Source organism: Globicephala melas, chromosome X (assembly GCF_963455315.2).
Source record: "Globicephala melas chromosome X, mGloMel1.2, whole genome shotgun sequence".
Taxonomy (NCBI): Eukaryota; Metazoa; Chordata; class Mammalia; order Artiodactyla; family Delphinidae; genus Globicephala; species Globicephala melas.
In genome coordinates, this window is record NC_083335.1 from 117,635,165 (window position 1) to 117,657,944 (window position 22,780).

The following is a 22,780-nucleotide window of genomic DNA, read 5'->3' on the forward strand; positions in this document are numbered from 1 at the left end:
CTAAAAATAACAGATGTTGGCAAAAATTTAGAGAAACTGATACAGAATTTCCCACAGGGAAAATGAATGAGTTCTGGAGGAGGATGCTGAGAATATTTGTACAACAACGTGAATGTAGTTAATGCCATGGACTGTATGCTCAAAACGATTTAAATGGCAAATGTTATGTTATGTGGGGGTGGGTGGGTAACATAATTTAGCCCCTGCTTTATACCAGACCCCAGAGTCAAAGCTTCTCATCCATTTTCTCGCTTTTACTTAACCTCCTAGGATCTTCACACTCCCATTTAACAGACGAAGCTGAGCCTGAGAGGTTAAACTAAGTGACTTGCCCAAGGCTCACTCGGCCAAGTCTACACTGTTCAATGTTACTGTATTTACTGAGCACCTACTAGAGCACCTACTGAGCAATACCTCCAGCACCTGCTAGAGACATTGTGGGAGGACCAGGGTGAACGGGGGCTGAAAGCAGATTACAAAACATGGGTAGATCCTGGGGCCCTGGTCTCAGACACTGACGTTTCTTGGAGTGGAGGGGATGGCCTGTGTCACACTTGTGGAGCCTTTTATTCCACCCCACCGCACCCCCAGAGGAGGGAAGCAGCTGGCCTGATACTGAATATTAGCTCAGCTGGGGAGGAGTCCTGGGGCTCTGGAGAAGGCACCTCCTGCCCCACTCCCCACATTGCCCCTAGAGCCCAGTACGTGGGCACAAGCATCCCTGTGGCGGGGCAGGAGGCACATCTCATGGCACCCCTCTCCTCCCGCCCTGCAGTGGTGACACTGAACCCATACACGCGCCAGAAGGACGACGAACTCTCCTTCTCTGAGGGCACCATTATCTGCATCACCCGCCGCTACTCCGATGGCTGGTGTGAGGGCATCGGCTCAGAGGGGTCTGGATTCCTCCCCGGGACCTATGTGCAGGCCAGCTGCTGACGCCTGGGATCTCTGGGATGCTGACCCAGGCACCGCCTTCAGTGAGCCTCTTGAGTCCCACTCCAAAGCCTGCTCCAGTCAAGACTGGACCAGTCCTGCACGCCTCCTGGGCTGTGAGCTGTGTCTGTTCCTTCCCCCCAGTGCAGTGGGAAGGGGTCCTGGTAAAGACAGAGGAGGCACCCAGAGGCCTGCTGGAGACAGGAAAGAACTGGAAGCCAGGGAGTTTGGTGCCCTTATCCACAGGGGACCCTTACGCCATGAAGACAGGGTCTCCAGCTGCAAGTGCCGACTTTGAATACAATCCTGACGACCTCCTGATGATTGCCCTGCAGGGCTAGCGGCCGAGGGGCTGAAAGGCAGCCCACTTGCACGGCTCCTGCTAATTGAGCCTCCTCTGCCTGCCCTAAGCAGCAGAATCTCCCATCTCCTCGGTGCTCACGGAGCCTCCACACTAGACCCCTGTGCCCCTCCACTCTCCCATGTCCTCGGTGCTCACTGAGCCCCCTCCACACTAGACCCCTGTGCCCCTCCGCTCTCCCATCTCCTCGGTGCTCACGGAGCCTCCACACTAGACCCCTGTGCCCCTCCGCTCTCCCATCTCCTCGGTGCTCACGGAGCCTCCACACTAGACCCCTGTGCCCCTCCGCTCTCCCATCTCCTCGGTGCTCACGGAGCCTCCACACTAGACCCCTGTGCCCCTCCGCTCTCCCATGTCCTCGGTGCTCACGGGGCCCTCCACACTAGACCCCTGTGCCCCTCCACTCTCCCATCTCCTCGGTGCTCATGGAGCCTCCACACTAGACCCCTGTGCCCCTCCGCTCTCCCATCTCCTCGGTGCTCACGGAGCCTCCACACTAGATCCCTGTGCCCCTCCGCTCTCCCATCTCCTCGGTGCTCACGGAACCTCCACACTAGACCCCTGTGCCCCTCCGCTCTCCCATGTCCTCGGTGCTCACGGAGCCTCCACACTAGACCCCTGTGCCCCTCCGCTCTCCCATCTCCTCGGTGCTCACGGAGCCTCCACACTAGACCCCTGTGCCCCTCCGCTCTCCCATCTCCTCGGTGCTCACGGAGCCTCCACACTAGACCCCTGTGCCCCTCCGCTCTTCCATGTCCTCGGTGCTCACGGAGCCTCCACACTAGACCCCTGTGCCCCTCCGCTCTCCCATCTCCTCGGTGCTCACGGAGCCTCCACACTAGACCCCTGTGCCCCTCCGCTCTCCCATCTCCTCGGTGCTCACGGAGCCTCCACACTAGACCCCTGTGCCCCTCCGCTCTCCCATCTCCTCGGTGCTCACGGAGCCTCCACACTAGACCCCTGTGCCCCTCCGCTCTCCCATGTCCTCGGTGCTCACGGAGCCTCCACACTAGACCCCTGTGCCCCTCCGCTCTCCCATGTCCTCGGTGCTCACGGAGCCTCCACACTAGACCCCTGTGCCCCTCCACTCTCCCATGTCCTCGGTGCTCACTGAGCCCCCTCCACACTAGACCCCTGTGCTCCTCCGCTCTCCCATCTCCTCGGTGCTCACGGAGCCTCCACACTAGACCCCTGTGCCCCTCTGCAGAGGTGGACTGCACCCTGCTCTTCTGCCTGCTGCCTGCTTTGTTGTGTATTCAGGCTTGGTTCCCCAAGCTGGGCACTCCTCCAAGAGTGGGGACCAGCTCCCTCACTTAAGTGGGGCTCTCTGAGAGCAGAGATCACCTCGCCCTCATCCCTCAGACTGCAGCGTGAGAGATCTCGCTCACCTCTGCCCCTTCACCTCCTTTACAGCTCTGAAACACCAAAAGAGGGAGGTGGGCCTTGGGTTTCCACTGGCTCTGCTTTAGAGCATCATGGCTCTCTGTTCCATACGGGAGGAGGGGGACTCAGAGGGCCCCGTCAGTGGGGCGACTTTGGTTAAGTCCCTGGTTTCTTGCTGCACAGACGAGGCTGGGGTGCGAGGAGACACCGTCGGGCTCTGTGAGGTCCCTGGCTGGCCAGACCCGAGCCCCGGGACAGTGTGCTACCTCTTTCCACCAGCAGGAGGGGACCGTTCCCTCCAGCTTTCTTTCCTGTGGGGATGCCGACAGGGTGGGGGCGGGGAGGGAGGCAAGGAGTGTAGTGTAGGGTCACAGTAGGTAAAGCGAGGTCTAGGCCTGGGACCGTCGGCAGGGAGCGCCACCTCTCTCCGCAGGGAGTCCGGTGCGGGGGAGGTCGCGGGGGGGCATTTCAGGGCCTGGGTCCCCTGGACAGAAGACTGGAGGAGGGAGGCCATGCATCCCAGGGCAACAGTTAACCGTGACGCGGCGGGACATGTTCCTTCTCTACCCTGAGAGGGAACCCCGTCCTCCCAGCTGGGAGGACAAGGTTTTTGGAAACACTGCTGCCTGCTCAGTTATGTGCGCCACCCTGGTGCGGCCAGACTCCGGAATTCGCTTGCAGTGGAACTGGGGGAGGCAGCCGAGCTGGGTTAACTGCACAGATGGGGACAGCTCCCAGCTCCCTCCTCCAGTCCCCAAATGGACCACCCTGGGATTCCAGGAAATCCCGGAGGGATATACCAAAACGAAAGGGAAAAGGAGTAATAAAACTAGCTTTCTCTTTCCCGACCCCCACCGCCCCACCCTCTCCCCGCCCGGGTGCCCTCTGCAGGTCACGTCCTCAGCACCTGTTGCAGGTGTAGGCGCACTTCGGTGGAGGTTTCCCAGGGCACCACCCTGGCGCGGAAGCAGCTGGGCTCGGTCTTCTGCGCCTCCTGCATAAGGTGGTGCATGGGGTAGCGGCGGCGCGGGAAGGCCACGTCGCCGCCTGCCAGCAGCCCCATGGGGCAGAAGTCGTTGGCGCCGTCGTTCACGTAGAAAAGGCGCTCGAAGTGCACGCCGTCGTGTGCCCGCTCGCGCAGGTAGTCGCTGAGCACCTTGTGCTTGCACATGTTGGCGGGGCAGCGAGCGCAGCTGTGCGCGTGCAAGGGCCGCAGCGCCAGCAGCCCCCAAGGGTCGGGCCCCGACGGGTTGCTGAAGATGCGGCGGAACAGGCCGTGGTGGCCGGCGGCGCGCAGCACACTCTCCATGCCAAAGGTGTTGGCCTCTGAGATTAGAATAACCTCAAAGCAGGCGCCCTGCTTGGCCACAAACTGCAGCAGCTCGCCCATGCCGGGCGACAGGGGGATGGCCTCGTAGATGGCGCGCAGGTCCCGCGGCCGCACGCCCTACTCGCCCAGGTACTGGAAGACGCGCTGCATGTATTCCTGCAGAAGCCCTCGCGCTAGGTAGCACGCAGGCTCTCAGGCAGCCGCTTGCCCGCCGCGGCGCGCGCACGACGCAGCCGTCACTGTTTTCGTCCACGATAGTCTCGTCAAAGTTGAAGGTCAGGAGGAAGAGCGGCGCGCCCGGCGCAGCCATCCCGCTGTCCTCTACCAGCTTTGTCCTGGGCGATCTAATCCTTTTGTGGTCACCAAAAATAGTCCCTCAGAGGAAAGGGGGACAGGACCTCTGAGCTTCTCCTGTAGGGTGGGGAGCGGCGGCTGCAGAGGTCTGTCCTGGCTGAGTTTGGAGTGTAAAGAGTGGGAGAGCGCCTAGCTGAGGTATTTGGGCGCAGGATGGAGCAAGGGGTGCTTACGGGGATTGGAGGGGACGCCGTGTCTTATCCATCCCCGGATTTCTGGGCTCCGGCTCTCACGAGTCCCTCCAGTCCAGAGGGTCCGTGAATGATGTGCATCTGGGCCGTTCCCTCCACTTGCCCCCCACCCCATGTTACGTATTTTTAACCACAATAAAAAAAATGAATGAAGCACTGATAATACATGTCACAACGTGGATAAACATTGAAAACATTCTAAGTCAAAGAGGTCATACTGAAAAGGCCACTCATATCACAATCATCTTGTGTGCTTTAAATCCATAGCAGTTTTGAAAATGAGGGGATGGGACTTCCCTGGTGGTCCAGTGGTTAAGACTCTGCGCTCCCAATGTAGGGGGCACAGGTTTGATCCTTGGCAGGGGAACTAAAATCCCGCTTGCACAGCATGGCCAAAAAATAAAATAAAATAAACGTCATTGGCCTGGTTTTGGGTCATAGCATCGCCCTTGAACCCATCAGAGCACCCATAAGGTGTACCATGGGATTGGCTAGATGTGGATCATACGCCCATCTTCAAGGTGGGTGGAACGTAGCATCAGCCCTCTGGAACTGTTTGGACTGGAAACAGGTAAGAAGTTCCCAAAGGAAAGCTGAGGTTCTGGACTTTGGCATGAGAACAGATGCTGGCTTGGGGAAAGCAGCAGATTCAATTGCCCAGCAGCATGGTCAGCTCAGTAATTGGCCACAGAGGCTTGACGGGGACCAGACTGGCCTGAGCTGGAGGACCACAGATGCCTGCCTGGGTGTTCAGAGGTCAAGGGCTGTCCTGAGACTTGATGTCTGTTGATGCCCACTCAGATGGGACAAAGGATGCCTGCAGTCCCAGGAGGGCCCCACCAGCCCTCAGGAGGCAGCACCCGGGGGCTGGTAGGTTGCTGCACCAAGTTCTGTATAAATTCATAACATGTCCATGCAGTGACCTCAGCCAGGCCTGTGCTGGACCGGGGCTGCCCAGGCCAAGTGGGGCCAGCACTACTCTTTCCAGTTCAGATGGGAGGAGGAAACCCTGTGGACTTCTGAGGCCCTAACAACCGCTGACTGAGGTTGAGTTGGATTTGAAACAGTCAGTGACTGGAGCAGACATTTCATTCTTCTGCTATCAGGTTCCAGGACGGGGGGTAGATAACCAGCGGTCCAGGTGAACCCCACTCATGAGTGACCCAGGGCAAGTCCTGTCCATCCTAGAGGACTCAGAGGTGTGGGGTTAGGGGGGTCGTGGGCCAGTTATGCTTAACACTGACCCACTAACCCTAATGCCCAAATCTCTACTGTTAACTCCCTAACCCTAACCTCCTAATCTCTAAACCTAAACCCTAATACTCCTAGCCCCTAGCCCCTAGGTACTCGACCTTGACCTGTAGACTCCTAACCCTTACCCTGACCCTGACTCAGACCATCTAACCTAACCCTCTAACCCTGACCATCTAGCCTGCTCCCTTTAACTCTAATCCCTCCAAACCTGGCCTCAGCTGAGTGGCCCATCCAGAGGTGAAGCAGGACCTGTCTTTGGGCCCCATGGCCTCCGCCCTCTCCTCCCCCCGGCAACCAGAAAGCTCTGGGCTGTTGGCCTCTCCTGGCAGAGGGGCAGCTGCTCGTGGTCTACCTGTGCCCACACCCCCCTCCTCGGGGGCCCTTGGCCTCTGGACTGTCTGACCTTCAGTCCACCTTCAAGAGCCCGGAGGCAAATCCGGGTGAGACGCCTGCTTCCTTGGCACAGGTGGGACCCGGTCCCCATCCTCACGGCCCGGCCAGAAAGCTCTGTGCGCACCGTCTCATGAGGCTGCCTCTCCCCAGCCAGCTGGAGGGGTCGGGAGTCAGATGGGGAACCGAAGTGTCCAGGAGGTTGGAGTGCGGAGACCGTCTCTGCAGAAGGGTCGTGGGAGGGTCTGGGTACTGGGGGGAGGGGTGGCCTTACACCTGTTCCCACCCTACAAGAGCCTGATCCACCCCTCCGGGCCCCCCGAGACCCCTGCCCTCCCCCAGGCCCCGTGAGGCCCCGCCTCGTGCTCCTGCCTGGGGTGCGCTCGCTCAGCTCCCGCGGGGGCGTGTCTGGCCCCGCAGCACCTCGCCAGCACCCGAGGCAGTCGCGGGCTGAGCTTGCCTCCTCAGTCCTTGGGGAGGGGGCTTCCGTGGGTGGCGGGGACCCCAGGCAGCGGGTGAGGGGCACCAGGAGAGGAGGCCAGAGGCCAGAACCGACCCCCTACAGCCCTTGCTTGTGTCTTGCCGCCAGGGAGGAGTTGGGGGTGGACCAGACTCAAGCCGGGAGGCTGGACCTGGGAGGAGCTGGGCGGCCAAGCCCAGGGGTCCCTGGCTGACGGGGCCTCTGGGACCACGTGGGCAACACCAGCCTGACAAACGCGTGGGCGGGACCCGGGGAGCCTGGATGCTCCCCACCCACCAGGGTCTATGCAAAGCCTCCCCTGCCTGAAGGACCCTGTAGGAACGAGACCCGCAGGGGCTGAGCAGGACGGGGACAGGCCAGCAGAGCAGCTGTCGTGAGGCCCTGGCTGGCTGACCCCCTGGCCTGGTCCTCCATCGGAAAGGAGACTCTGCTCCCAGGGGCCACCCTGCAGCCCCTCCTCCTGCACCCCGTGCAAGAGGACCGGATGGGGCTGTGGTCCCGGAGCAGGACCTGGTCCCACTCTGCACTCCGCCTGCGGGGTCCCTGGAGCCAGCTCCTCTCGGATCGGGGAGACTGTCCTGCACACGTAGGCTCAGGGGCTCGCATCCCGACTGTCCCGTGCCCCACGATAACATGCGGGTGGTCCCCCCCACCCCGGGGTCCCAGGTGGGTCCTGTACACGCTGCCACAGGCGCCCAGATGGCAGCTGCAAACACAGATTAATTGTCCCCGTCCTACAGGCAGCAGTCGCACGTGGCCCCCCAGGCAGACGCCAGGACGGGCAGGGCTCATCCTTCTGGAGGCTCCAGGGAAGACTGTTTCGTCCCTTTCCCAGCTCTGGAGCCACCGGATTGCTGGGGTCGGGACCCCTCTCTGCACCTCACAGCAGCATCTCCGCAGAGGCAGTTTCCTCTGAGCCCAAACTCCAGTTCTGTCCTCACACCTGCCCCGACTCTCACTTCTGCCTCCTGTTCACGGGGACCCACGGGGAGGGGGCTTGGTAGGTTCACCGGGGGGCCTCGAGGGCGGGGATTGTCTCTGGAATTAGGACGTGGACGTTGTAGAGGACACGATTCCGCCTGCCACACTGCCCCAGGCGGAAACTCCACAGAATGGCAGTTACAGAAGCAGGCGTGGAGGGCCTGGGCGCACCAAGGAATGAGCTGGGGAGCCTGTAGAGCCGCGTGTGCACAACCGAGTCTCAGAAAACAAGGAAAGCTCACACGGACACCCTGCATCCACACGCTTAGGAGAAGCGCAGAGACTTTTTCCAGCTGAGCTGAAAGCCTGCAACAACTCAGGAAACGGCCCTATAACGCTGAATACAGAGGTAAGGAAAAAAAGCCTTTCCTGGTGCCAAAAGGGCAAGGGAGCGCCCTTCTCATTCGCTTTCCCTTTAGAAAACCTGCAGCATAGCGTCCCGTCTCCCTGAGATGTGTGTGACTCTCTTTAAGCTGGACCCCCGGCCTGTTTGCATCCCGGGAACGTCTGTCTGGGGGCCCTGGAGCCTCTGCAAAGTGAACATCGGGAAGGGGGTCCTGCCTCACCATGAGGGAGTTTGGCCCCAGGATGTGACTCCCTGCTTGTCGACAAGATGCCCAAAGTTGTATTTTTTCCTTTGGGTAAAGACAACTAACGGGTGTGTGATGGGTGGTCCCGGCCGCCTGGCCCAGTGCACGGGGAGATTCTTCCTGCTTGCTGGCTGTCGGGAGACATTTTAATTACACCCCTGACGCTACCGTGGGGAAGGCCGAGGACTGGCAGCCATGAACACGTGGACGCAGAACGGACGGGGAAGCCGGACCTGCCTCCTTCACGGCCAGTGTTCGCAGGGCTTCTGCCGGGCGGCCGGCACGGAAGAACCGGAGAGGCTGGTTCACGAACACACGCAAAGCTTTTACTGTCTCATGGCTCAAGCACCCTGGACGGGACGTCAGCTCTCCAGACACCCGACGGTCAACCGGAACCACTCGGAGCGCCACCATCGATGCCAGCTCCCAGCCCCACCGGCCCTCCCGCCAGGCTCACGGGGGTGTAGGGCCCACGCAGGGAGCCCGCTTCTCTCTCCCCGGCCCCCGGGGAGCTCCCCCCTCAATCCTCAGGGAGCATCCCCACCCTTGGGCTTCCTTTCAACCTGGAAAGAGCTTCCTGAACCTGCCGTAAGCTGAGTCGCTTATGATGACCTTGACATCGGCCACCCCGGCCTCAGGCCTCACATCCACCGCCTGCACCGTGGCCTCCTGATGCAGCCAGCTGGGAGGAAGACGCGTTTGGTGGTAACGGGCGGCCCCGACAGAGCCCCGAAGCCCCCAGCGAGGCGTCCCGCTTCTCGGCGGGTGGCATCGCCCACGGCCCCGGCCTGCGGGTAAGCGGCCGGCCACCTGCTCACCGCCTGAGCAGCCAGACCGGCTGCGGGGGATGCGGCTGCCCCGCGTCGCACCCGGACCCCACCTGGCGCCGCCTTCCCCGCCCAGACCCAGGGTCCCGCCCCGCGCAGCGACTGGTGGGACCCCCGCCACCCCACCCCCGCCGGGCCGGCCCGACGCACCTCAGCTGCGGCCCCGCCAGCCCCACTCGCAGCGTGAGGACCCGCCTGCCCGTGGCTCTCAGAACTGCTTCCTCCAGCCTGGCTTTCAGCTCTTCCAGCCCGAGCCCCAGGAGCGCAGACACGGCCACCGCGCCGGGTTCGGCGGGTATGTACCTGTAGGGGCGGCCGACGGCTCAGCGAGGGGGGCCGGAGCGGGGACCCCGCCCGCAGGCCCAGCCGTGACGGGCTCGGATTGTGCCGGGCGAGGACGCGGCCCCGCCGGAAGGTGAGAGGAAGGACGTGCGTGGATCTGGGGTGCGATCTGGGCCCGCGGGGTGGCGGGTCCAAGCGCGCCGCTCGAGCGGCAGCAGGCGTGGCAGGGCACGCCTGAAAGCAGGAGCGGGGAGGCGGCCGCCCCGCCGGCGGGAGACCCGCGTGCGCCCTGGTCGCCAGCGCGAGGGTCCGGCGGCGGTGGGGCGGCAGGCGCTCACCCGGGCACCAGGTCCACCTTGTTGGGCACTTCCACCATGCAGTCCAGCAGCGGGCGCGGCAGCTGCAGGGTCCGCAGGGCCGACAGGACGCTGGCCTTCTGCAGCTCTGTCTCGGGGTGGCTCACGTCTCGCACGTGGACGATCAGATCCTGAGGACCAGAGGGGCCAGGCAGTCGGAGAGCTCGGGGCCAGCGGTGCCCGGCCCCGCTCGGGAGGACCCGCCAGGCCCACGATGGGGGCTGCGCACCGCTCTCCCTGGGGGGTGGGTGCGGCTGCCCCACGGAGGCTTGTGCCCCAAGAGGGAGGGTGGGACCTGAGGCCACAGAGCCGCTCTGCCGTGCACGGAGCCCCCCAGTGCCCCTCGTTCCGGGCCAGGCTGCCGCTCCAGGTGCACCCGGACTGAGGGGCCGCCTCGTGTCCCCGCCCCGCAGGTGCTGGCCATACGCCTGCGTGCGGCCACTTGCCCCCATCACCAACCCCCCACCCGGCGGGTGCTGTGCTCGAGGCTCCGGGCCGCTCCACTGTTCTGTGAAACCAAGCTCACGTTCTAAAAAGGCTTCCACCCCTATTCCACACGTTTTACAGGCAGGTACCTTATGCAAAATTCAGAAGAGACAGAAAAGGAGAAGGAGCAGCTGAGGGTAGTAATTCTGCCACAGGAAGGACGTGCCCTTCACAATTTGGGGTTCGCTTCTGGGTTGTCTCTTTTTTTGGATGAACTTAAATTTTCTTTTAATCAGCGTTTCAGTTCAGTTCTAGATTTTCAGACACTTTTGAGGACGGTGCTGGCAGCTGCACGTGGCCCTCAGGCTCAGCTGCTGTGACCTCGAAGGTGCTGGGGCATCTGTCACCCGGAGGGCCCCGCAGCCCCTGTACCCTGAGTAAATGCCAGGGTTCACTGGCTCGGGGCCCCAGTGCAGCCAAAAGGTGCAGAGAACCCCTTCTTCATTAGCATTGCCTTCACAGCACTTACACTCGTACAGAGCACAGCTCGCTGAGGGCCAGGGATGGGGGGGATCCAGTCATCGTGAAGTTTTGTGTAATGTGACCCTGCCCCGGGATGCTGTGATGAGGGGACCCTGCCCCGTGATGCTGCGATGAGGGGACCCTGCCCCGGGATGCTGTGATGAGGGGACCCTGCCCCGTGATGCTGTGATGAGGGGACCCAGGCCCGTGATGCTGCGATGAGGGGACCCTGCCCCGGGATGCTGTGATGTGGGGACCCTGCCCCGTGATGCTGTGATGAGGGGACCCTGTCCCGTGATACTGTGATGAGGGGACCCTGTCCCGTGATGCTGTGATGAGGGGACCCTGCCCCGTGATGCTGTGATGAGGGGACCCTGCCCCGTGATGCTGTGATGAGGGGACCCTGCCCCGTGATGCTGTGATGAGGGGACCCTGTCCCGTGATGCTGTGATGAGGGGACCCTGCCCCGTGATGTTGGGATGAGGGGACCCAGGCCCATGATGAGGGGACCAAGGCCTGTGAAGCTGTGATGAGGGGACCCTGCCCTGGGATGCTCTGATGAGGGGACCCTGCCCCGTGATGCTGTGATGAGGGGACCCAGGCCCGTGATGCTGTGATGAGGGGGCCCTGCCCCGTGATGCTGTGATGAGGGGACCCAGGCCCGTGATGCTGTGATGAGGGGACCCTGCCCCGTGATGCTGTGATGAGGGGACCCTGCCCCGTGATGCTGTGATGAGGGGACCCTGCCCCGTGATGCTGTGATGAGGGGACCCTGTCCCGTGATGCTGTGATGAGGGGACCCTGCCCCGTGATGTTGGGATGAGGGGACCCAGGCCCATGATGAGGGGACCAAGGCCTGTGAAGCTGTGATGAGGGGACCCTGCCCTGGGATGCTCTGATGAGGGGACCCTGCCTCGTGATGCTGTGATGAGGGGACCCAGGCCCGTGATGCTGTGATGAGGGGGCCCTGCCCCGTGATGCTGTGATGAGGGGACCCAGGCCCGTGATGCTGTGATGAGGGGACCCTGCCCCGTGATGCTGTGATGAGGGGACCCAGGCCCGTGATGCTGTGATGAGGGGACCCTGCCCCGTGATGCTGCGATAAGGGGACCCTGCCCTGTGACGCTGTGATGAGGGGACCCTGTCCCGTGATGCTGTGATGAGTGTACCCAGGCTCGTGATGTTGTGATGAGGGGACCCAGGCCCATGATGTTGGGATGAGGGGACCTGCCTCCTGTTGGTGGGTATTTGAGGCGACCTGGCCCTCCACACTCACCGAATGGCCCACGTCCTCCAGGGTGGCCGAGAAGGACTCGACCAGGCTGTGGGGCAGCTGGGAGAGGAAGCCAATGGTGTCCATGTAGATGACAGTCAGCCGGGAGGGCAGCCACCCCGCGTGGGCTGTGACGTCCAGCGTGGCAAACAGCTGGTCCCGGGGCTGGATGGCGGCGTCCCCTGTCAGGGCCTTGATCAACGTGGTCTTTCCTGCACGTCGGGCACAAGGGGACCATGCGTCTCAGACCCCTCCGGTCCCCCACCGACCACTGTGGACCTCGGGGCTGCCCCACACTGATCACAGGGCGCTGGAGGATGGGCAGGGGCAGGAGGTCTGTGCGCTCGGAACTCTCCGCAGGACCCATGGGACGCTGTGCCGGCTGTGCAACGACTCAGCTGCCACTGTCTAGCCTTCAGGGTAAAGTGGACCAGGGCCAGGGCAAGAGTGCTGGTGTAGACGGGAGAGATGGCATAGACAAAGACAGTGGTGACGTGCATGTGAGGTGGGCAGGCGTCCAAACAGGCGGAGGGATGGTCCCGTGGAGTAACCGAGCTGTGGTGTGGTGTCCGGGTAGACGAGGGAATGGTGGAGTGGGGGGGGGGTGCAGAGAGGTAGTGAGGGTGTCGACAGTGCTGTGTGTACCTGAGGAGGTCCTAGCACACCCTCCTCCACAGCCTTTCCTGACAACGTGGACACTTTCTCCACCGAGCCCAGGTTCAGGGGCAGCAGCAGTAACCGTCCAGCCCAGGGAAACCCCTGGCTACGCCTGTAAGTCCCGCCGATGGCCCACCAGGAGGTGGTGAGGGGTCCTGCCGTCGAGTAACTGGATGGCGGGGCTCGGCCTGGACGCCCCTGCTCAGTGCAGGACCCCGAACTCCCGGTCAGTGAGAGTCGGGATCAAGCCAACACTCACTGGATCCTGTGACAGTTAGCGGAGGACACGGCACCCTCTGGGGATGCAGCCAGGAGGGGCAGCTGGGATTTCCTGACACGGGTGATCTTACCTGTAGACATTTACGACTTTTCAAGCCTGGACACCCACCCCACAGCTTCCTGTGCACGTTTATGGGACATTCCCTCCCTCCTCTGGACGCAGACCGTGAGTGCCTGATAAAGGGACGGGCCCGTCACGGCGGTGCTTCCCGAGCACGTGGCGGGGCCGGGCCTCAGGGGAGCCCAGCAAGTGTTGTGGACTGAATCCCCACAGTGGAGGGAACTGGGTGCTTTCCACTTATCTCAGGGCACCTGTGACCCTAAAGGACGCCCTACACTCTGTTCCCCACGTGGAGTCCACTTGATGTGCTCGTGCAGACAAAGCTGAGGACAGACTGTGAAGTTTTCCTCAGCAACATCTGAACCACTCTGATCCCTGCAAGACCCTGTTCACTCTCAACGGACTTAAAACTGTCACTACTTCCTCGTTCTCAGAGTCTGGAGGACATCCACTAAGAGGGGCGTCAGTCCACGGCAGTCACACGGGGGGCCGCCCCGGGACGGGGCCCAAGTGCAGCCCTTCTCACTGCGGGCTAGCCCTCCATGAATACTCAGTCTCGCTGGGTTGGCAAGTGGGTCCCCCTAGCGTACACCTGCCCGGCCCCGGGGAGGGCCCACTTCTCACCGCAGTTCGTGTATCCAACCACGGAGACCACAGGGAACTCCCGCCGCCTCCGCTGCTGCCCCAGGAGAAGCCTCTTCCGGCGGAGTCTGTCCAGGGCCTTCCGAATCTTCGCTTCCTTATCTTTCAGGAGGCGCTCTTGCACCTGCATGAAAGACTCTCCTAGAAACACCCGAGATGGTGAGTCAGGAGCAGACGCAAAAGGGGCAAGAGCCACGGGGTGCCTGCAGGGGACGTGGACAGGCTCACGCGTGGGGCTGCAGGGACCCCCCCTCCCCCACCCAGCCTGCTCCCCTGTACACTTGGCCCCAACACCTTCTGTTCTGAGACAGCTCTGCCCGGCGCGAGGTGGCCTTGCACTTCTGCCCTCTGAGGTCTCCTGGGCTCCCCTTTACCCAGGAGGAAGAGGCCAAGGGGAGAGCCTCAGAAGGGCCCCCATGATACCCACAGTGGGCTGAGTGGTGCCCCAAAGATGTGTCCACACCCTGACCCCCAGGACCTACAGATGGGGACTTATTAAGAAACAGGGTCTCTGCAGATGTGATGCAGTGAAGGGTCTGAGATGAGGTCCCCTGGAGGAGGGTGGCCCTACAAACAATGACAGGGTCCTTCTAAGACACAGGAGAGGAGGGACCCAGACACAGAGGAGAAGCCCCGTGAAGATGGAGGCAGAGACGGGAGGGACGCGGCCACAAGCCCAGGGACGCCTGGAGCCCCCAGAACCTGGAAGAGGCGGGAAGGACCCTCCCCGGGAGCCTCTGGAGGGACCACAGCCCTGGGACACCTTGACCTCAGAACAGGACCTTATTTGGACAAAAGGTCTCTGCAGATGTGATGCAGTGAAGGGTCTGAGCTGAGATCCTCCTGGAGGAGGGTGGCCCTACATCCAATAACAGGGTCCTTCTAAGACAAAGAAGAGGAGAGACACAGACACAGAGGAGAAGCCCCGTGAAGACGGAGGCAGAGATGGGAGGGACGCGGCCACAAGCCCAGGGACGCCCGGAGCCCTCAGAAGCTGGAAGGGGCGGGAAGGACCCTCCCCTGGAGCCTCCAGAAGGAACCAGCCCTTATAACTCCTTGATCTGGTCTGCAGGATTCGGGGAGGATGAATGTCTGTGGTTTTAAGGCACCGGTTCGTGGTCCTTCGTTACGGCCGCACCAGGGAAACACCTTGATACCCTCCCTTTGACTGTGACCACGGACGAGGCCCCATCAGGACCTCTGAGGAACGTCGTCCCCTTTGTAGGGGTGGTGGCCACGACACGCCCCCCTTCTGAGCTCCCGGTGACAAGACGTCAGACACGGTACCTGACCCCATGATGTGGCGAGAGTCCCGTCCTCGTCCGCCCAGGTGGGCAACGTTGTTTTTCAGGTGGGACCTGGCGTGGAAATGGGTCGGCTCAGGAGACGGAAGCATGTGCCCGTGGGAGCCTGGGACAGAGCCCTGGGTGGGGAGTGGGCATCTAGACAGGAAGAACAGGCTCGCTGGGGGCCTCCCCGCCGTGTGGGCCTTCACGGGAGGGGACGGAGGGTCCCTTGCTGGGTGGCACTCCAGTGGGCCACGTGCCCTAGTAGGTGGGTTGCTTGGACATGTCCCCACTGGCCACATTCCACCCTCACCACCCTGGCAACAGTCGAGGTATAGAAAAGCAAGAAGGGGTCCAAGGAGGGTTCCATCTGCCCCGAGCCCGGGCTCTGGAGGTACCTGAGCAGGGGGAGCTCGGCCAGCGCCACCTGCAGCCGGGCCTCCTTGGTGCGGGCGTTGCAGCGGAAAATATGAAGAACCACCGTGAATCGGTCAAACACCTGCACACCCCAGGCGGCTTCCAGTTCTTTCTAGAAGATGGAGCGCGAGGGAGGGGACCTGTGGTGACCCCAGGCCCGTGGAGACCTGTGTTCTCACGGGGACACTAACCCACTCGCTCAGCCGCCGTGGGCGGGAAACAGCGAGCTTCTGAGGTACCTTGGTGGGTGCAGCCATCCTCTCCACATTCAGGAAGACGGCGGTGATTTCCGGGGACCCTCTGATTTTCTCTAGGAAAAGAGGTTGGCCTCTCAGAGGTCTGCACGCCCATGGTGTCTGTCTGGGGACCCTGCACTTTGGCCGTGTTCGCCGGACACCCCGAGTCTCTGAGCACAGTATTTGTCAAGTGTGGGTCGGGAAGGACCGGACCGGGTCCATCTTCAGGGGAGTAGATCTCACACACATGGGGGGTCCCGTGACCCCGTGGGGACTGAGTGCCCGTTAGACACAGATGGGCGGTGAGCGCCCCCCTCGGCATGTCTCCCGCTCTGAGCCGTGAGCTAGACATGGCTTTGGGACGGGGACGTTGCGATCCATGGAGGGCAGGGGTCACACGCAGGATCCCCTCCGCAGGGCACTGGGGAGGGGGGTGGGCTGGGCTGGGGCGCAGGGCTGGCGTGCGCCCGACTCTCAAAGGTCCCGCCTGTGTCCTGGGGCCTCGTTTGAATTCTGACACGGGCGTGGTGGCTTTTGCCATCTGATCCAAGTTCCTGTGAGGCCCAGAGGGACGGCCATGCTTGCTTTGTTTCTGGGAGGGTGACGGGGACACGTGTGCTGGACTCACCTGTCAGGCGCTCCAAGGTCCCTCTGCCGAAGACGAGCTTCCTGTCTGGCATTTTGGTGGGCACCACCACCGTGTCCACCACCGACCAGCCATCCAGCGTGTGCACCAGCGCCTGTGCCTCCACCACCTGCCACTCAGCTTTGGGGAGAGACAGGCCAGTGTGAGGGTCATTTACGGCTGGGTCAGCCCCGGGCCGTGTCCAGCCCTGCCCAGGGCCCTGGGCCACGTGCCCCAGGCTGGGACGGCTTCCTGCTTCCTGCCTACACAACGGTCCCGAGAAAGCGACCCAATCAGCGTTTGCTCGAAATGCAGCTGCTCTTCTGGGTAGGTGGTCAGGAGGGGTGGACACAGGACCGGGAAGGGGAGCAGGGCCCTGAGCCGAGCAGGGACGCGGGGATGCCCCCACCCCCCCTGCTGGAATCTGGGACGTCTGCCCCGTGGGGACTCATGGTCCCTTGAGACCCACTGGACAGCATCCCCTGTGAGGCTCCCAAGGGCCCATAAAACCTGCCGCCCTGCCTGCGGGGTGGGGCCCTTGCTGAGCCTGGCCCAAGAAAGGCAGCGCCCACCCAGGGCCCCGGCCGTGAACGGTGAGGGTGTGTGTGTGTGTGTGTCCCGGCCGTGAACGGTGAGGGTGTGTGTGTGTGTGTGTGTGTGTGTGTGTGTGTGTGTGTGTGTGTGTGTGTGTGTGTGTGTGTGTGTGTGTGTGTGTGTGTGTGTGTGCGCGCGTGCCCTCCATCCACGGTCTGTGTCGGGAGAGGTAGGGCCCAGCCAGGGCAGGAGCCCAGGACACCGAGGGCACAGGCCGTGGATGGAGGGCTGTCGGGGGCCGCCCCGCCCTAGGCTCTCCTCCTGACGGTCCTTCCCGAGCAGGAAGGGGGCATGGGATAGCAGAGACTCTCCCCTGACGGACAGCAGGCAGATGGGCAGTGATGCCAACGTGTCCCGGGGCTGGGCCGGACAGGGTGGACGGGGCTGACTCAGGTCTGGAGGGGCGGTGGCCTGGAGGACAGCTCTGCGGGGCCCCGGGCGTGTTCTGTGAGATGTGGAGCGTGTACCCCAAGCCCCATGGGAGGCCGGCCCCCCATCCCGCGCCTGTGCCCCCGCCCCCTGGGAGGCCACCCTTGCACAGAATCTCAGAGCCGTGGCCCCTCTGTGGCACCGCTGCTTCGCTGTCCCCACTCCCCGGACACCCGGGTGCTGCTGTCTCTGGGGTCACCTGACCCTCCTCAGGGCACAGCCAGGACACAGGCCAGAGGCTGGGGAGTAGGGGCCAGGCAGGGTCTGAGGCCACAGATCAGGGTCCCCCCCTTCTCTGGACCGTGGTCCTCATCCTCTGGGCTGTGCGGGGGCCCCATCTTCTGGGACATGGGGGGCGGGGTCCCCCATTCTCTAGGCCAAGGGGAGGTGGTCTTCTTGGGTGTGACGCCCCATGGGCCCGCCAGCTTGTCCCACCTCCTGCACCTGCTGGTCGCTCAGGTCAGCAGGTGCTTGGTCACGCCTGACCTCCGTCCTTCAACTCCAGGTCTGACCCAGCAGTAATCCCTGCAGGTGCTGTCTCTCCTGATCGCAGGGGCCACAGCCCCAGCTCCGTGGTGAGAGCCTGCGTGGGTGCCAGCGGCCTCCCTCCTGCTGCGCTGCACAGCTGCCTGCCTGGGGGTCTGGCACCCCGCAACCCCACCCTGAAGGCCAGGGTTAGGATTCGGTGGGGACGGAAACGGAGAAGCACTAGTGCGGGTCACAGCCCAGGGGCACAGGCACCATAAGAGACCGAACCCTGATCCCAGGACCACAGAAGGCTTCCCCTCCCCCACACGTCAGCCCCTCACCACTAAGGTCTATTTACAGCAGTTCCTTTCACCTTGTGCATCACGTCTAGCTATCAAAAAAAAATTACCAGGCGCACCAAAAGGCAATCCGAAGAGACAGAGCAAGCATCAGAACCAGACGTGGCAGGGGTGTTGGAATTACTGAACCAGGAATTTAAAACGACTATGATTACCATGCCAAGAGCTCTAATGGATTTAGTAGACAGCATGCAAGAACGGACAGGCAAGGCAAGCAGAGAGATGGAAATCCCAAGAAAGAACCAAAAAGAACTGCTAGAGATCACAAGCGCTCTGGCAGAAATGACGACCGCCTCACGTGGGCCTGCTGGTAGACTGGACTTGGCAGAGAAAGGATCCTGGAGTTCAAGCATATGACAACACGGAAAATTAAAAATGTCTGCTCTGCAAATGACGTCATCGGCGGACTGAGAAGTTAAGCCACAGACCTGGGAGAACATATGTGCAAAAAACACATCCGTAAGCGCTGGTATCCAAAATATAAAACAATTCTTAAAGTTCAGCAGTAAGAAAACAACCTACTAAAAAACGGGCCAGACACCTCACCAAAAAGATACACAGAGGGCAAATGAGCACAGGACGAGATGGTCCACAGCCTCTGTCATCAGGGAAATGCAAACTAAAACAGCAATGAGACACCACTACACACCTATCAGAAGAGCCAAAATCCACAATCCTGACAACACGAAATGCTGACAAGCGTGTGCAGCACCCCTCCCACTCACTGCTGGGAGGGGAGCAAAATGGTGCGGCCACTTCGGAAGATGCTCTGGCAGCGTCTCATAAAGCTAACATAGTCTTACCATACAATCCGGCAATCATACTCCTTGGCATTTGCCCAAAGGATGTGAAAACTTACATCCACACAAAAACCTGCACATCGATGTTTATAGCAGCTTTATTCAAAACTGTCAAAACGGAAGCAACAAAGGTGTCCTTTAGTACATGACTAGATAAATAAACTGTGGTCCATCCAGACAATACAATATTATTCAGCGCTAAGATGAAATGAGCTGTCAGGCCATGAAAACACATGGAGGAACCATAAATGCATATGACTAAGTGAAAGAAGCCAGTGAGAAAAGGCTACACACTGTGTGGTTCCAAGTCTATGACACTCTGGAAAAGGCACAACAATGGAGACAGTAAAAGGCCCAGTGTTTGTCAGGGGTTTAAGACGGGGAGGGAGGGATGAACGCGTGGGGCACAGAGGATTTTTAGGGCAGTGAAACGACTCTGTATGATGCTATAATGGTGGATACACGTCATCGTACATTTGCCCAAACCCACAGAATGTACAAGACCAGGAGTGAACCTTAATTAACGTAAACCGTGGACTTGGGGTGACGATGTTATGTCAACATAGGCTCGTCAGTTATAACAAATTCACCGTCTGGTGGGGATGCTGAAAACGGCAGAGGCCATCCGTTGGTGAGGGCAGCGAGTATATGTGAAAAGTCTCCATACGTTCCCCCCAATTTTGCTGTGAAACTAAAATCACCCTAAAAACAAGTTTTTAAGAAAAAAAAGGAACGAAGCACTGACACAGGCTACAACATATGTACGCCTCAGAAACATGGTGCTCAGTGAGAGAAGCCAGACACGGAAGGCCACATATCACGCACATGAAATGTCCAGGACAGGCAAATCCACGGGGACAGAAGGCCGACTCCTGCTTGCCGGGGGTTGGGTGGGGGAGAAGCAAGGGGGAGGCCTACTACTGAGGGTACAGGGTCTCCTTCCGGGGAGATGAGAATGTTGTGGTACCAGACAGAGGTGGTGGCTGCACAAGACTGTGAACGTCCTAGTTGCCCCTGAGTGGTGCCCTTCAAAGTGGTTAATCTTATGCTCTGCTAACTGTATCTCAATAAAGGTCTAAGAGGAGTAAAGGAATAAGGAGAATGCCACCCCTCAGCCCGCAATCGCGTCACTGCTCTGCTCAACCCAGAGTACCTGTGATGACCCGACTCCTTGCATGGCTGCACCACTGCAGTGACTTGGCTCTGACAGCCCCTAAACAGCCGAGGGGCAGCGGTCCCAGGAGGGCCCAGGACGTGCTCCCTCAGGAGCCCTAACCCTGGACACTGTCCCTATTCATCCGTGGGGTCCGTCTCCCCAGGCCATCCAGGACCACCCTGGTGAGACGGCCCCGTCCCCGCCCCCGTCCGTCCGCCTTCCTGCTGGGTTCTGAACACAGCACTCAGGTCAGGCGGCGGGCTCCTGCCCGGCGTGTTTGCTGTCCTCCCAGCACGACCGGGGCGGGTAAAGTGGGGTTGCTGATGCCCGAGGGCCATGGAGGCAGGTCCCAGGCGTCTCAGGGGCTCAGCCGGGTTCACGGTTTCTGCTACAAAGGGCGTGTGAACACGCTTGTGCACAACCTTCGGGCGTAGTACTCAGCGTTACACAGTGAAAGCGGGTCAACAAGGGCTTAAAGCTGAGCGACACACCCCGTGCAAACCGGCGTTAGTTGTTGGATTCTCTTCCTTTACAGATGGGGAGGCTGCGCGGGGCAGAAGGGGCCGAGCGACAACCTGGGGCGCGTCCGAAAGGGGAAGGGGCCCCGGACCCGCTATGTGCACGCGGGAAGGCGCCCCAGCCCAGAATTAGGATTTCCAGGCCCGCTGCAGGGGTGCGGCTGCCGGGAGCGGGTCGGGTGGGGGCAGTGCTGCTCTCGGAGTCCCGCTCCCAGAAGCCACGCCATAAGGGCTCCAGCCCTCAGAGTCACGCCCCCAAAACCACGCCCCTTCAGCCCGCCCATTCAGAAGCCCCGCCCTTCGGCAGCTCAGCCCAGAGCGCCAGAACTCGAAACCCGCCCCCTGCGTCCCCGCCCTTTAAGTTCCGGGACTCGGCGCTCTTCACGGCTCTCCCCCCCATCAGTCCGCGGCCACAGTCACGGTCACCTCGGGTCCCCGGCGGCTTCCCGGGCCCCCACTTGACGTCAGGGTGAACCAAGCACACGCGCTGGGTCCCCGCCGGCAGCAAAGGGTCCCTCCTCAGCAGCTCCTCCTCCTCCTCTTCCTCCGCCTCCGCAGCTTCTGGTTCCTCCTCACCCTCCTTTCCTCCAGTCCGACTTCTCCGGCCATCTGCACGTGGTCCCCGCCCCCCACCCCCTCGCCCCTCCGGGCACCCCAGGCCCCCTCGGAAGGCGGCGAGCGCACGCTCCGGGCAGGGCGACAGCGGCGGCGCGGCCCTCGGAGCCCCGCAGCCGCGAGCCACGCGAAAGAGCCAGGACCCCGGGCGGACGGCGGCTCGCACGGCCCACATACCGCAAGCGCTCCTACGCAACAGGGCGGGGCCTCAGGGGCGTGCTCCCGTGCAGGCTGCCCATTGGCCGTCCGGGTCACGTGCTCGCCGCCGCCTGATTGGTGCGCGCGGTCCGGGCCGGGAGGCCGGTCTGGGACACCGCAGCCTGGGCACACGTTTCTCTCTGCTGCGGATGCTCTAGGCGGCTTCCCAAGGCACGTAGTGCCGGAGCAGGGCCAGACCGGGCACCGAACCCAGTGGGCGCTCCCCCACGCTCGCCACCTCCCCGCACCCCGGTCAGGCCTCTGCGCAGGGTCGGGGTGCGGTCCTGGGGATCAGTCCCGTCCTCCGGAACCCCGAACTCTGCCTTGGTGGATCCGAGTGTGGCTCCAGGGGTCCCAGACCCTGCCTTGGTGGAGGTCCGAGGGCGGCCCCCGGAGCCCCAAACGCTGCCTTAATGGTCCGAGTGCAGCCCTGGGTTCCCAGGTCCTGCCTTAGGGCTCTTAGTGTGTCACAGGAGTCCCAGATCCTGCCTTGGGGGTTCAAGTGCATTTCTGAGTGTCCCAGACCCTGCCCTAGGCGTACAAATGAGGACCCGGGTCCTAGACCCTGCCTTAGGGGGAGTCTGAGTGCAGCCCTGAGGGCCCAGAACTCTGCCTTAGGGGTCCCGGTTCAGCCTGGGTTTCAGACCATGCCTTGGGGAGGGGTCCCGGATCCTACCTTAGGTGTCCGGGTGCGGCCCCGGGGGTCCTAGACCCTGCCTTGGGGATCCAGTCCCATCCCTGGAGGTCCCAGACTTTACCTTGGGGTCTGGAGTCTGGACTGGACGGGTATTGCAAACACTGCTTGGGGGTTTCAAATCCAAGTCCGGGGATCTGAAGTCTATGGTGGTAGCTTGACTGTGGCCCTGGGGGTCCAGGCAAGTCGCGGTGGATCCTAAACTCTGCCTTGGGGCTGTGTGTCTGGCCCAGAGGTCACAAACTTGGGCTTGGAGTCTCCTGTCTGGCCCTGGCAGGATGAACTCCGTGTTGGTAGCCCGAGTGTGGGAATGCAGCCCTGGGCCCCAAGACCCTGCCTTGCCGGCAGGGGTGGGGGGTCCTAGTGGGACTCCAGGGGTCATGAACCCTGCTTTGGGGATCCCATCCTATCCCTGGAGGTCTCGAACCCTGTCTTGGGGGTTCCACTTGATCCTTGGGGATCCCAGACCCTGCTTTACGGGATCTGAGTGCAGCCCTGGGACTCCTCAGCCTTGCCTTGCAGGCCCAAGTCTGTGACAGTGCATTCCCAGCCTCTACTTTGGGGGGGTTGAAGTGCCGCCCTTTGGGTCCCAGACCCTGCCATGGGAGTCCAAGCCCATCCCCAGGGGCCCCTGACTTTGCCATGAGTGTCCGATGCTGTCCTCCTGCAGGAGTCCCAAATGCTGGTCGCGGCTTCCCAATAGGACAAGGGGGTGTTCCAAAGTCTGCGATGGTAGCCTGAGTGCAGCCTTGAGGGTGTGAGTCATGCTAGCGGTCTCAGGCCCTGCCCTGAGGGTCCGAATCCAGCTG

General features: G+C 61.8%; 1 protein-coding gene and 1 pseudogene across 3 annotated transcripts; both read right to left on the bottom strand.

Annotated features, from left to right (window-relative positions):
* Nucleotides 1–3,561: 3,561 nt before the first annotated feature.
* LOC132594572 (phosphoethanolamine/phosphocholine phosphatase-like) lies at nucleotides 3,562–4,623 on the bottom strand (annotated as a pseudogene).
* Nucleotides 4,624–8,555: 3,932 nt separating this feature from the next.
* GTPBP6 (GTP binding protein 6 (putative)) lies at nucleotides 8,556–21,269 on the bottom strand. Of its 3 annotated transcripts, XM_060292493.1 has the most exons (10): nucleotides 20,891–21,269; nucleotides 16,144–16,281; nucleotides 15,519–15,589; nucleotides 15,261–15,391; nucleotides 14,864–14,934; nucleotides 13,559–13,717; nucleotides 11,941–12,149; nucleotides 9,699–9,847; nucleotides 9,229–9,381; nucleotides 8,556–8,933 (listed from the first exon to the last, which is right to left on the bottom strand). In XM_060292493.1, exons 1-10 carry the CDS (start codon nucleotides 21,252–21,254, stop codon nucleotides 8,810–8,812), a joined length of 1,569 nt encoding a protein of 522 aa, XP_060148476.1. In that variant the 5' UTR covers nucleotides 21,255–21,269; the 3' UTR covers nucleotides 8,556–8,809. The 3 variants fall into 3 exon arrangements, with proteins under 3 accessions (XP_060148476.1, XP_060148474.1, XP_060148475.1); XM_060292491.1 differs by lacking the exons at nucleotides 8,556–8,933; nucleotides 9,229–9,381; nucleotides 9,699–9,847 and having other exon boundaries at nucleotides 10,250–12,149; XM_060292492.1 differs by lacking the exons at nucleotides 8,556–8,933; nucleotides 9,229–9,381; nucleotides 9,699–9,847; nucleotides 15,519–15,589; nucleotides 20,891–21,269 and having other exon boundaries at nucleotides 10,250–12,149; nucleotides 16,144–16,283.
* Between the last annotated feature and the right edge of the window lie 1,511 nt (nucleotides 21,270–22,780).

What these genes read in the sequence shown, in the direction of transcription:
- GTPBP6 (XM_060292491.1), bottom strand. Translation starts at nt 21,254, where the DNA reads ATGTGGGCCGTGCGAGCCGCCGTCCGCCCGGGGTCCTGGCTCTTTCGC. An exon ending in GGATGGCTGCACCCACCAAG is followed by an intron (nt 15,392 to 15,518) that starts GTACCTCAGAAG and finishes TCCATCTTCTAG; the next exon opens with AAAGAACTGGAAGCCGCCTG. An exon ending in GCCGAGCTCCCCCTGCTCAG is followed by an intron (nt 14,935 to 15,260) that starts GTACCTCCAGAG and finishes TTTCCACGCCAG; the next exon opens with GTCCCACCTGAAAAACAACG.